The sequence below is a fragment of the Scyliorhinus torazame genome, chromosome 16, assembly GCF_047496885.1.
Source record: "Scyliorhinus torazame isolate Kashiwa2021f chromosome 16, sScyTor2.1, whole genome shotgun sequence".
Taxonomy (NCBI): domain Eukaryota; kingdom Metazoa; phylum Chordata; class Chondrichthyes; order Carcharhiniformes; family Scyliorhinidae; genus Scyliorhinus; species Scyliorhinus torazame.
In genome coordinates this window covers 42,396,971-42,410,331 of record NC_092722.1, presented here as the reverse complement: position 1 = coordinate 42,410,331, position 13,361 = coordinate 42,396,971, and the positions used below count along the sequence as shown (strand labels likewise).

The following is a 13,361-nucleotide window of genomic DNA, read 5'->3' as shown; positions in this document are numbered from 1 at the left end:
CTTCCTGGCTATATGTGGCTGCATTAGACTGCTTACAATCTTTTTATTTTATTCCTAACTGAGCTGAACTTCTGATGCCATACTCTTTCTACAAAAAAAATCTACTTCCCCCTCTGCAATATTATATGCCTCCATCCTACCTCAGTTTCTGTGCTGCTGAAACCCTCACCCATGCCTTTGTTATTAAGTTATTCCACTGAGTTTCCTTGAATGTTGAATAAGGCAATATATGTAATGATAAGACCTGGGTTCTGCTGGAAACTCATGCAATGAAAGTTTCTAACTGTCGTGATGCTGTTCGAGAGAAAATTTATAATTATTATCAATGACTCTTGTTTATTTCTGAGTAGGTTTTTCAATTATTAAATCCGTTATATAAACTCTGCGCTGGATAGTGCTGAGAAGTTGAATCCTATCTCGACTTCAGTCAGAAGTACTGAAAGCCTTTCTTGATTTTCCAGATCGACCAGAGATGCTTCATGCTTCACTGTGGTGCTGAACAACCTGCGTGTCTTTGTTATATTTGATTGGCTGATGCTTGTGCGGGATTTCCTGCAAACATCTAACAGCCCAAAGAAACCAGAAAATGCCTCACCAGCCCGTGATCGAAAGGTTGGTGGCGAAGTTTTGGTCCCCAAAACGGTGAAGTATGGAGTTATCACAAAGCGGTCTTCTGTGCCTATGCCGAATGAGAAGTACTTGGAAGTGAAAATCAATGTAACTGGTAAAAACTGCTTTCAAGCCAACCTCTCTAATCTTTAGACAAACAGATGATTGTTTTCTTTAATGTTCTATTCATTTCCAGATCTGTTTTACAAGTGTATATCATTTTGAGATACAGTAATTCTATCGTTCATAAAAAGAAACCAACCAATTGGAAAAGAGCTTTACTTGATGTATTTTTATCCCATATGGACCAGACAGCCAGTCCGAATGAGCTGTTCTTACTTGGGATGTAGTAGGGGCACTGTAGTTTAGCATGAGTGCTTCTGGACTGGGAAAGCTTGATTAAGACTAAGCTTCCACTCCTGATGACTATCTGATGGCATCTACAGGAAAGTGTGGATGTTCTGTTGAGGTGAGAATGTATTTCACTAAACTCCCGGCATTCACTTTCTCGGTTCACACATAAGGGATCGTCATCTACATGATAAGACCAGCTGGCATTGATCATCATGAAGCCATAAACTGACAAGACTCAATATTTTCGCACATGGGAATAATGTGGCGGGATTAAAGTGCCTACTACTGAGCATTCCTCTTGCAAAAAGCAACGTTAGTCACGAATTGAAACAATTGCTCTTTACATTTGTAATGCTGCTGTCAATTAACTTTCTGTACAGTCAATCCATAATTATTGCCCTGGGACATAAGGTAATACCTACAGTAGCCTTGTTGTTATGGTACTGGCCTGGTTCAGATCTGACCATGGCAGATGGTGGAATTAAATTTGATAAACCTGGTAATCATGGGCTTGCAGTTGGATTGGATTTGATTTATTGTCACGTGTACTGGGGTACAGTGAAAAGTATTGTTCTGCATACAGCCCAGACAAATCATTCCATATATGGAAATAAAACATAGGGCATACATAAATACATAATGTCAATACATCGACGCAGGCATTGGGTGAAGCATACAGGAGTGCAGTACTGCAGTTCTGTCCTGTGATACGGAATTGATTTAAATGCTTTTTGAACAACCAGGATTGAGCAGCCTGCTCCAAGAACATGCTCAAAGCAAATGTTTGAAAATAACAGACAATAGCATGTAGGATAATATTCAAGGGGATTACCTTTTCAAAATGGTAATTCAGAGATTACTGTTGCTTCTGTCTTCCACCCTGGCCTACATTGTATTTAATAAACATCTTTAATTTCTTTCACAGGAACTGAATTTGTCGTGGTCGAAGACATGTCATGCCACGATACAAATGCAATCATTCTGAAGGCAACCACTGTGCTCACCTATAAGCCACGGCTTGTGGATCGACCATTCTCTGGCAGTCTTGGTGGAATTGAGGTAAAAGAAAAACTTGACTCGCAGACATTCCTCCAAGGTAATAATGGCCCAGATCCTCAGTTTGCTTATGGTTCATGCCCTGGATGTACCTGAAAGATTTGTTTGGGGGTTGGGGAGGGACTCCCCGGAAGTCCACACACAAGGACTCCATGGGAATTGCCCGAGAAATTCTGTTGGGCAATTACCTTGGGTCTGGAACCCTCCGGAATTCTGATTTAAAGTCGCAGACCTCAGATCGTTCTGACTCACTTAGTAGAATAGTTACCCAGGAAATGTTAGATGTATTAAAATCCGTTCTCTTGGGTAACTAGCGCCGAAGCCCCCTGCTGGACGTCCCCCCCACACACACACGCTCATCCACCGTTCCTTCCCCCACCACCTCCAGTCAGTGCCGTAAAAAGGAGGCATGATATTCCCCTGACAATCCTATGCTGCACTGACGGACCCCAGACATAGCTGCGCTGCATGTTTCTCACCAGGCAGGATCAGATGTCTTGGATCAAATGTGTCAGGATCAAAGGTGAGTGGATTGGCAATCCGTTGGAGATTACCACCCCACAAAAGATTTGGCCCATAGTTTTATTTTCTGATGTACAATGATTTCCTTTTGCAATGTGAAGCAGTGAGATTTTTATTTTGTCACTGTGCTATCAAAGTAGAACTTTGTTCATAGCTCCTTTATATTAAAAAAAAATACCAAGCGTAATCTTAGTTGTTTCAACGGCTGGCTTGGAGACTTAACATGGGAAACTTGGAAAACAGCAGGTTAACTGATTGTGATGTACTCCTTATCTGTAATCACTTTTTTTCCTGGATGGCAATGCTGAAGTGCCAACCACATGGGAACCAAGCAAAATCAAATATAAAGATCCATCAACTTCATTTCAGCTTTGGGCCCTCTCTATACAAACATACAAATTTGGAGCAGGACTAGGCCGTTTGACCACTCAAGCCTGCTTCATCATTCAGTAAGATCATGGCTGATCTAATTGTGGCCTGAACTGCATATTCCACCTACCCCCATAACCTCAAGAATCTATCTGGCTCTACCTTCAAATTATTCAGTACCCTACTTTCACTGCTGTCCTAGGAAAGGAGTTCCAACGTTTCAGAACACTCAGAAAACAATTCTTGTCATCTCTGTCTTAAATGGGAGACCCCTTAGTTTTAAACTATGTCCCTTAATTTGAGCCCCCCCCACCCCCCCTCCCAAAAGGGAAACATCCTTTCAACATCTACCCTGTCAAGTCCCCTCAGGGTCTTGTACGTTTGAGTAAGATCAAATCTTAATCTTCTAAATCCAGTGGATACATACAGGCCCAACCTTTCCTGGGAATATAGCCCCCACCATCCCAGTATCAGCTATTTCTAGATAGAAGTCTAGCGATATAACAGTGATTTGCCTTGTCCTGCTGGGGTACAGGTTCATACAATTATGGAGTGATACTTTGGCACTCATTGCTGCATTCTCAGTGGAATGACTGAAGTCAGACCTTGATAGAGTGGTAAATCACATTCCCAACCATGTGCTGTGTCACTATTCTCAATGTAAATTTTATGGATTTTTTTTCTTTTTAAAGTTTCCAATTAAGGGGCACTTTGGCGTGGCCAATCCACCTACCTTGCACATCTTTGAGTTATGGGTGAGGCCCACACAGACATGGGAAGAATGTGCAAACTCCACAAGGACAATGGCCGGGTTCGAACCCAGGTTCATGGCTCTGTGGGACAGCAGTGCTAACCATGCACCACCCTGCCGCCCTCATTTTATGTATTTTAATTTGCTCTTTGAAAACTACAGTAAACACTGGATGGTTTAATGTCTAATTTCTGCAATGAATTATATGAATCCAAATGCCTATTTACAGGTGTTTTCGTGCCGACTTGGAAATGAACAAGAGACTGCTCTGTCCATCATAGATCCTGTAAATGTGCAGATGGAATTGATTGGAAACCCCATTTACCAGAAGAGCTCGGGGCTACTGGATGCCTTTGGCAGTGAAGATTTCCCACCAGTGCTTGAGGTAACATTGTATCAGACGTAGAACTCTGTGGTGTTAACTGATATTAACCAAGCAGCAGTTCAATGTTCTGCAACTGGATTGACATTCCTGGTTAAGAAGGGAGAAAGAAATTCCGTGTTCCCATTCGTGGTTACTTTCCAGTGGACTACATATGTGGTTAGCTGGTTAGATTCTGATCCATAATGCACTCAGCTTTGATGTCTTTCAGCTTGAATAAAAATCCGATTTTACGCTGATATAATAGGAATAGCCACTTACAGTAGCAAAACACCTGAAAGTCACGGCTGTCTGTAGCGTCACATGCTAATGAGAGTCTGTGCTTTCACAAGAATGGGAGAAAATTGAGGGAAGATGTTTATTTCAAATAGTAGCTAATTGTTGTCTAGTGTAGTGGGAAATATCTTCACTTCTGAGCCAGAAGATCCAGGTTCAAGTCCGACTCCAGGACTTGATGACTAAGGACGGTACATTCGTAACAGAGCCAGACTCATTCTCAACCTGTAAATCCTTCCAATGCTCCCACGGCATATGGTAAAAATGGGAGAGTCTCCTGGTCATCCATTATTAATGTGGAGTGCCGCCCCTCAAGCTGATATCCTGGTGACATCCTAGCAACATGCTCCAGGAAACACTAGCCATGGAACAGACATAAGCACATGTTCCGTCTGCCTCATGTACCGCTGGACACAGGAAGCACTCAGGAAGGGAAGGGACTGTCTAGTAATTGTACACATCCTCTTTAAGGGTAAGAAAATCACCACTGTTGATAATGATTTTTGTATATGAGCGCTGCATTTCTTATTCAAGTAACATGTCTTGACTTATGAATTTTGTATATGAGCGCTGCATTTCACATTCAAGTTAACATATCTTGACTACAATAAAGATGATTTTAAGATGACCTGAGCTGAACAACACAAATGTGATTGAAGTGCTTTTTAAAAGCATTTTACAGGATGTGGACATCGCTGGCTACACCAGCATTTATTGTCCATCCCTAATTGCCCTTGAGAAGGTGGTGGTGAGCTGCCTTCTTGAATCACTGCAGTCCCTGTGGGGTAGGTACACCCACAGTGCTGCTAGGGAGGGAGTTCTAGGAAATTGGCTCAGCAATAGTAAGGAACAACGATATTTAGCTGAATTAGACATTCTGAATTCTCCCTCAGTGTACCTGAACAGGCGCCGTAGTGTAGTGACGAGGGGGTTTTCACAGTAACTTAATTGCAGTGTTAATGTAAGCCTACCTGTGACACTAATAAAGATTATTATTATATATTTCCAAGTTACGATGATGAATAACTTGGAGGGGAACCTCCAGGTGGTGGTGTTGCCAGCTATCTGCCGCCCTTGTCCTTATAGATGGTAACGGTCATGGGTTTGGAAGGTGCTGCTTTAGGAACCTTGGTGAGTTCCTGCAGTGGAACTTGTAGATGGTACATTCTGCTTCCACTGTTCATCGATGATGGAGGGAGTGAATGTTTGTGGATGGGATGCCAATCAAGTGGGCTGCTTTGTCCTGGATGGTGTTGAGCTTCTTGAGTGCTGTGGAGCTGCACTCGTCCAGGCAAGTGGAGAGTATTCCATTGTGCCTTGTAGATTGCAGACAGGCTTTAGGGAGTCAGGAGATGAGTTATTCAGCGCAGGATTCCTAACCTTTGACCTGCTCTTGTAGCCACAGTATTTATTTGGTTATTCCGGTTCAGTGTCTGGTCAATGGTAACCCCCAGGATGCTGATTACAGCTATTTGTAAGGGGAAAAAGACAAACCACCAGTGGCAGTTAGAATGAGCTGTTTTGCCAGCTCTTCATCAACCACCGACATCAACAGTTGTAGCTTCAAACCTGTGTTATATAGGTCATAAATACAAGAATCCCGAGGAGAAAATGCTTCTTTCTTTTACCCCATCCATAGTACCATATTTACCACATTACTTTAAGCATAGGTCATAGTTTGCAAATCACCTTGATGCATTCAGCCCAGGATTAGAAACTAGTGTTTTTGGATTATAGATCAGAGAAGCAAAGGAAGTCAAATTAAAGCCATAGAAGATTTCCAGCTGTAAGTTATTGCTATAATAGCCATAAATCACTAGGGAGGAAAACAGCGCTTTAGGCTTTTAAAAGAGGAGTTTTAAAACAAGCAGGGGGACTCGACATTTTTAACCTCTGTAATTTTAACATTTTGAGCAGTACACAAAGTAACAATCCAACAGGGGTATACTCGGATGTCACAAATGTAATGCTCCTGTGCAGAGTTAAGTAGAAAATGAAGAAATGTTGCGTGAAGATCAGTGCACCCTGCATAATCTTTGCCCAGTAAAATTAATGGGCACACTGCCTTCCATGCCTGACTTTACAATGCACATGAAATTCTGTATCAAGAGTTTTAATTTGAACAATCTAATCCATCGTATGAGGGTGAGTCAATACAAACTTAAACCTGTGCTAACCTTGTAGAAGTAATGAAGTTCTTTTCAAAGTTTGATTACAGGAGACCGGCAGTGAATAGAGAAATCTATCAGTAATCCAGTTCTAATTATTGAAATACCGTTACATGGTTACTTTTCCTGATATGACATGGAAAGGTGGAGTTACTAACACCAGAGCTTGAACCCCAAATTATAAACACACCATTCTCCAGTGGAAACAAAACAAGCATGGGATAGAGCAGATTGAGGGGGGGGGAGATAGAGCAGATTGAAGGGGGGGGGGAGCTGAGTTTCTGGCTGTACATCTTTTATGCCATGCATCATGATTACTTGTAGGTTTATTCCGTTTTAAAGATTGAGACAAGATTAGGTTATTCTCAATGGATTTACCACAGTGAGGTAATGTTTTGAGCAGCTGTACGGACCGTCTAAGCTCACACACGAAGAATGGCCTCTTGAGTGTGAGGTACTGGAGGGTAGCCAAAGTTCATTCAACTGACGCTAAAGGTCTCCAGTGTGGGGGGGGGGGGGGGAGAAAAAATAAGTTAATTTTTTTTTAAAACTTGTTATTCATTAAAAAAAATTAAATTTAGAGTACCCAATTCATTTTATTTCCAATTAAGGGGCAATTTAGCGTGGTCAATCCACCTACCCTGCACACCTTTGGGTTGTGGGGCGAAACCCACGCAAACACGGGGAGAATGTGCAAACTCCACATGAACAGTGATCCGGAGCCGGGATCGAACCTGGGACCTCGGGGCAGGGAGGGAGTAGTGCTAACCACTGTGCCACCATGCTGCCTTAAATTTGTTATTCTTACAGAAATCAAGGCCTTAATATATATTGAGCTTTCTTTTGTGAATTACCATACATATTTATTTACCTAAATTACGCAGCTATAAGATGGTGTAGTGGTTAGCCTCACGGTGTTGAGGACCCGGGTTCGATCCAGGCTCCAGGTCACTGTCTGTGTGGAGTTTGCACATTCCCCCTGTGTTTGCAAGGGTCTCACCCCCACAACCCAAAGATGTGCAGGCTAGGTGGATTAACCACGCTAAATTGCTCCTTAATTGGAAAAAATAATAATTGGGTACTCTAAATTAAAAAAACTAAGCAACTATAAAACATTAAACTGTGGTGACTGCTATATTGTCAAAGTTCAAAACAAAATGGGTGCCATAGTCCTTCTCGCTAACATCCACCGTAGAAGATGTAATTTTCTATTTCTGGCTTTTACAAGTATTTCAGATCTTTTTGATTCTAATAGCACCCATTCATGTGTCAGTAGGCAACGGAATATTCATCTGCACCTCGAAAATGTTAATTAAGCTGAGGGAGCAGAAAAGCAGCCAGCACCCGCCATTGCCTCAACCAGCAGACTTGCACAACTGAATCCTGGCAGCTAGATTCGTGCCACTGGCCAGTTCAATGGATGGCAGGCATTTCCACTCAAAAAAAGAGAGAGGGAAAAGTATTCTGTTTGATTGTTCTCCTGCAACGGGAGTCTTTCCCTGGCTGTAAGGAATCTTCTATTAATATTCCAGTCAATTTGCTGGAGAGTGAGAAAAGAGGGCTGAAAAGCCATGAAAACTAGCCGTCAATATTTCAAAGCCTGCCAGGCTGAGGTAGGCATGGTATAGCAAATCTTCCACAGCATCTTCTCAAGGGCAGTTAGGGATGAACAACAGTGCTGGCCTTGACAGTGATGTCCACGACCCAGTGAAAATAAAACAAAGTTCCGTTCATTGGTAAATCAGTAAAAATGAGGCATATACTCAGGATTACCACTAGGGTTTACAAGATTTTTTTTTGTCTAAAGGTCATTAGAACATAGACTGACCAAAATATTTAAAAATGAATTTAAAAAAAGAATGTAAAAGGATATCGGGAAAGAGAAGGGAAATTGAATCAAGTAGACAGCTGCCTTTGAAGAACACAGGTATGAGGGGTCAGTTGGCCTCCTGGGCTCTAAATTCTGTGAACAACCACAATAAAGGAGAGGTGAACTAAAAGGCGCTTTGTACTATTGTCTTCTTTGGCATAGCTCAAAGGTGGAGGGAAGACTATTTGATACATAGAATAGAACTATTGAATGACAAAACACAGAAGGGGACCTTTCGCATCTGTTCTGATCTTATCCATTCCGATGTTCCCTTTCATCCCGTCCCCTTTTGTGCTGCAGATTCAGTTCTCTACCCTTGATATCAGGCTGTCCTACAATGATGTCCAGCTGTTTCTGGCCATTGTGAAGTCTTTTCCTAAGCAAACGACTGCAATGTCCACTATGCCTGATCCTGATTCAATGGATGGAAGCACCAGCCCGGTTCGTTTGACAGGCAGCTCAACAGCAGGATCTGGGAAAAGAGAGACAACAAAATACCAGATAGATCCTGTCCTTGGTAAGTGTTGGGCAGAGGAATAAAAGGCCATTCACAGACTAATCTGAGGGCACTTGCTGGAATATGTAGCTTTTATACAGTAGGCTGTTTCTTTTGAAAGTTATGTGACCAGCAATCAAAGCAGGACTTGAAGACCTGCTAATTCAGACAGGAATTTAATTATGTTGCTACATTGTGGAAGATGCCTTCATTCAGATAGCACATTAAAGCGAGGTGCCTTCTGCCCTCTCAAGTAGGCGCAAAGGTTTTTCAGAAGTACGTTGAAGTTTTATTCTTTTCGAACACTCTCCTCTCTGCTCACATCAATAGGGAATTTAGAAGTCGGAATAAGGAATGATATCAGGTCATACAGATAAAAGTATTGACTGGATTTGAGTTAAACAGCAAACGTGGGTAGCACAGTGGATAGCACTGTTGTTTCACAGCTCCAGGGTCCCAGGTTCGATTCCCAGCTTGGGTCACTGTGTGGAATCTGCACGTTCTCCCCGTGTCTGCATGGGTTTCCTCTGGGTGCTCCGGTTTCCTCCCACAAGTCCCGAAAGACTTGCTGTTAGGTAATTTGGACATTCTGAATTCTCCCTCTGTATCCAAACAGGCGCCGGAGTGTGGCAACTACGGGATTTTCACAGTAACTTCATTGCAGTAAGCCTACTTGTGACAATAAAGATTATTATTATTATTAAAAGCTTTGAGGCTGAGGGGGGAAAATCCTTTTTTCCCCAGTTTTCCAAATGTTCGCAATGTATTTCACAGATTAAATTCCCATTACATCACTGATAGCACATTTGAGCATTTGCTTCACCAATGTAAGATATCTATTTTCCATACCAGTCATTTTTCTGTTTTTTCTGAATGAGATTTCCAGTTAATACCAAGTTGTATCAACTGCTTTGTTTTATGAAGTTGATATTAGAAACAGGATTTAAATTGCCTTCGTGACATTTAATCCAGGGCAACTGAGAGGGTAACTTTTCATTGCATCACTCTGGGCTAGATTTAAACTCATGGTCAAAAGATGGCTCAACCATCCCTCCAAGTAATTTTATTCTAATTCATAAGATTTCATGAATATCTCATGAAAGAATGCCCTGCTCTTACAAGTTTCTGGCACAAACTCTTGTAATTGAGGAATTTCAGAGTGTCTTAGTGCTTGATTGAGTGCCAAGACAAGTGGATTTTGTTCTGTTCACTTGGTAGTATACAAATTCAGTCAGCTTAGCAACAAGAAAGCTTCAGGTTTGAAAGTGGGGCAATATTCCAATCTCAACTCAGTTTTAAAACAAGCATTCTCACTTAACTGATCAAGGTGCAGCATCTCAGGACAGCTAACAATTTGGTGAATTGTAGCAGCATTTACACTTCATTCCCACACGTCGTTACATTAACAGGAGAGAAGTATTGTAATTTTGCTATGGAGATGATTTCTGTGTGGTCTTTGAATTATATGGATGGTTAATTACAATGTTTAAATTGTCTTTGCCTCTAATGTAGAATGCAGGGATTGTTGACTAATTATATATCAGCTTTGTTACTTTTTTTACAGAATTGCAGCTGGATCGACTCCAGGACCTTGGGTTCAGTCTGGAAGATTGTCGCAGAGCACTGCTACTAAGCAAAGGTAGAAAACACACAATTTCCTAATTCGCCCCACAGCACTTAAGCTAGTTTCTTATATTTGCTAGTGCATCCTTGGTTGTGTTGCTATTATTAGAAGGGAAAAGGCTCCTGAAAAGTAATTTGTCAGAGGTGGAAAGTAAAAACTTAGCTAATGGAATGGTTTATCGCTCACTGTAACAGTGAATAGTTTATTAAATTGTATATATCAGGGGTTTCTGCCTTTAAGGCGAAGAATTCCAGAAATATGAGGGTTGAAGGTGAACAACTGCAGTGTCTCAGCCATTTCAAAGAAGCAATAAATTAATGAAAAATCTAAGTGAAAAATGTGGTAGGCTTGCCTGATTGCTCTCCTTTCCTAGCACAGAGCCTTTATTGAGCAGCCTGGTTACATAGTATGCTGAAGCATTAGGCATGGCACTGCCTTCCTTCCATAGCATTCCCCTATCCAAGCAGCATTCAGGTTTGCCGGCGATGTATGGTAAAGTTCTCCAGTAACAAAGTTGTCTTTTGCATCTAATAACTTTATTCCTGTTCTATTCTGAATTGTATAGGCCAGCTGAATCAGGCTGCCACCTGGCTATTCAAGAATGCTGAACCAGTGTCCGCAAACGGAGCAGCAACCAGCAGCAATGGTCGTGGGACAGGCACAGCATTGCTGGTCTCTGGGATCGAGGTGAAAGCTGAGAACATCTGTATCTGCCTGATTGATGACTGCATGGATTGCGATGTACCTCTTGCTGAGCTTACCTTTTCAAGTAGGTTTTCTCGGCAAACCAGTTCAAACTGAGCTTCAGTCCCCTTAGTGGCAAGGTGATCCAGTCTAGCTGTGGTGATGGCATCCGCCGTCATGGGAGATGATGGACTGCACCAAGGGTGTACATCACTTCTGGATTGAACACTATCTCTTGTGGCTGTAGAAGTTGATTTGTGAGTGGATGCCCCTTCCACAGCTGGGGCAGATGAAAAGCATTGGTCTGAGATCAGCTAATGTTTTATTTTTCTCCCAGTGGACTTTTTTCCCCCACCATCTGGACATTTCTTTTGTCCTTGAGGTTTCGCTTGCAGACGCCCTTACGTGGGCAACTTGTTGATCTTTTGCCGATGGCAAGCTCGCTGTAGAGCATGCGGCCATCATCCACTCGGCTCATGTGATTCAACCAAAGTTGCATAGTGATTGTTACTACCACCCCGGAGACTAGGGAGTTTAGATTAAATAAAATAATTTAAACGTTGGCTGGACTGAGTGGCTTGCTAGGCCTTTTGAGAGTGAATCACATTGCTATGGATCAGAGGCCCGACGTAAGCCAGACCAGATAAGGATGGCAGATTTACTTCCCGAAAGGATATTATTGAACCAGATGGGTTTTAATGACGATCAACAATGGTTTCATGGATATCATTAGACTTTTAATTCCAGATTTTTTTTTATTGAATTCAAATTTCATCATTTGCTGTGGTGGGCTTCAAACCCAGGTCCCCAGAGCAATTCCCTGGGTCTCTGGATTACTAGTCCAGTGACAATACCACGACGGCATCACATCCCCTGATAGTTAAATAAGTTTGGATTTAAAACAAACTTATTTTTAATAAATTTAAAGTACCCAATTCTTTTTTTTTCCAATTAAGGGCCAATTTAGCATGGCCAATCCACCTACCCTGTACATTTTTGGGTTGTGGGGGTGAGACCCACGCAGGGCGAATGTGCAAACTCCACACGGATAGTGACCCCGGGGGGTGGGATCAAACCCGGGTCCTCGGCGCCATGAGGCAGCAGTGCGAACCACCGCCACCATGTCGCCCCTTTTAAAATCTAACATCAGTAAACGTTCTCATGAAACTACTGGGTTGTTTTTTTTAAAACAGTCATTCAGTGAAGGAATTCTGTTGTCCTTTCAGAGCCAAACCTATAAGTAGTTGACTCTTAATTGTTCCCTCAGCTAGCTTAGCAAGCCATTCAGTTGTAATAAACTTCTACGATAAACAATAATAAAATTAAAACTGGATGGATATTGCTGCATTGGCAAAGGCACAGCAAAGGCTAACTCTGCATAATCAGCCTTGGAAAGTCCTTTCCAGCATTTGGAAACTTGCTCCAAAATGGGAAGGGCTGTGAAGCAGCAGCCTCACTTAGTCATACTTGCAGAATCATATCTTCCAGCCGACATCCCTGAGACCTCCATCAGTGTCCATGGATATGGGTGGACCTATCCCAACAGAAGGACAAACCCACCAGTGGTTGAGACAATGGCTCAGTGCAAGAACATCAGGAGGGAGGGAGCCTGGAAGTCCTGAACCTGACTCCAGTTCTCTTGAGGTCTTGTGGCTTGAGATCAAACATGGGCGCAGATCCTCCTGATCTCCATCTACCACCCTCCCTCAGCTAATGAATTGGTACTCTTCTGTGTTGACCACCACTGGAAGAAATGTAGTGGGCTGCAAAAGCCGCTCTTCAGCCATTTTGATGCACTCCACGTGATATCAAGAAACAGCTGGGTGCACAGGATATAAAGGCTCTATGGACCCTAACAAAATCTTGGCTATACTGCTGAAGATTTGAGGTCCAGAACGAGCCACACCTCGAATCAAGTTGTTCCAACACAACTAACATCTACCTGACAATGTAGAAAATTGCCCTGATATGTCCTGCCCACAAAAAACGGGATAAATCCAATTCAGCCAATTACCCCCATCAGTGTACTCTCTATCATCAGCAAAGTGATAAAAGGAGTCGAAAACAGCTATGAAGTGTCACTTTCTCGCCAATAACCTGCTCACCGATGCTCAGTTTGGGTTCCACTCATTTACAATCAAACAAAAAAAATTAGCTAAATCTCACTCTGGGAGAGAGAGTGTTGGAGGTCGGTTATGTC

General features: G+C 42.3%; 1 protein-coding gene across 3 annotated transcripts in view; it reads left to right on the top strand.

Moving 5' to 3' along the window:
- The window catches only part of vps13d (vacuolar protein sorting 13 homolog D), a 333,180-nt gene that overhangs the window by 124,238 nt on the left and 195,581 nt on the right, over positions 1–13,361 (top strand). For all 3 annotated transcript variants that reach the window (XM_072478413.1, XM_072478411.1, XM_072478412.1), the window contains exons 30-35: positions 462–724; positions 1,889–2,022; positions 3,891–4,046; positions 8,658–8,874; positions 10,418–10,492; positions 11,043–11,246. In XM_072478413.1, coding sequence (XP_072334514.1) covers positions 462–724; positions 1,889–2,022; positions 3,891–4,046; positions 8,658–8,874; positions 10,418–10,492; positions 11,043–11,246 — 1,049 coding nt within the window. The remainder of the gene's footprint in view (positions 1–461; positions 725–1,888; positions 2,023–3,890; positions 4,047–8,657; positions 8,875–10,417; positions 10,493–11,042; positions 11,247–13,361) is intronic.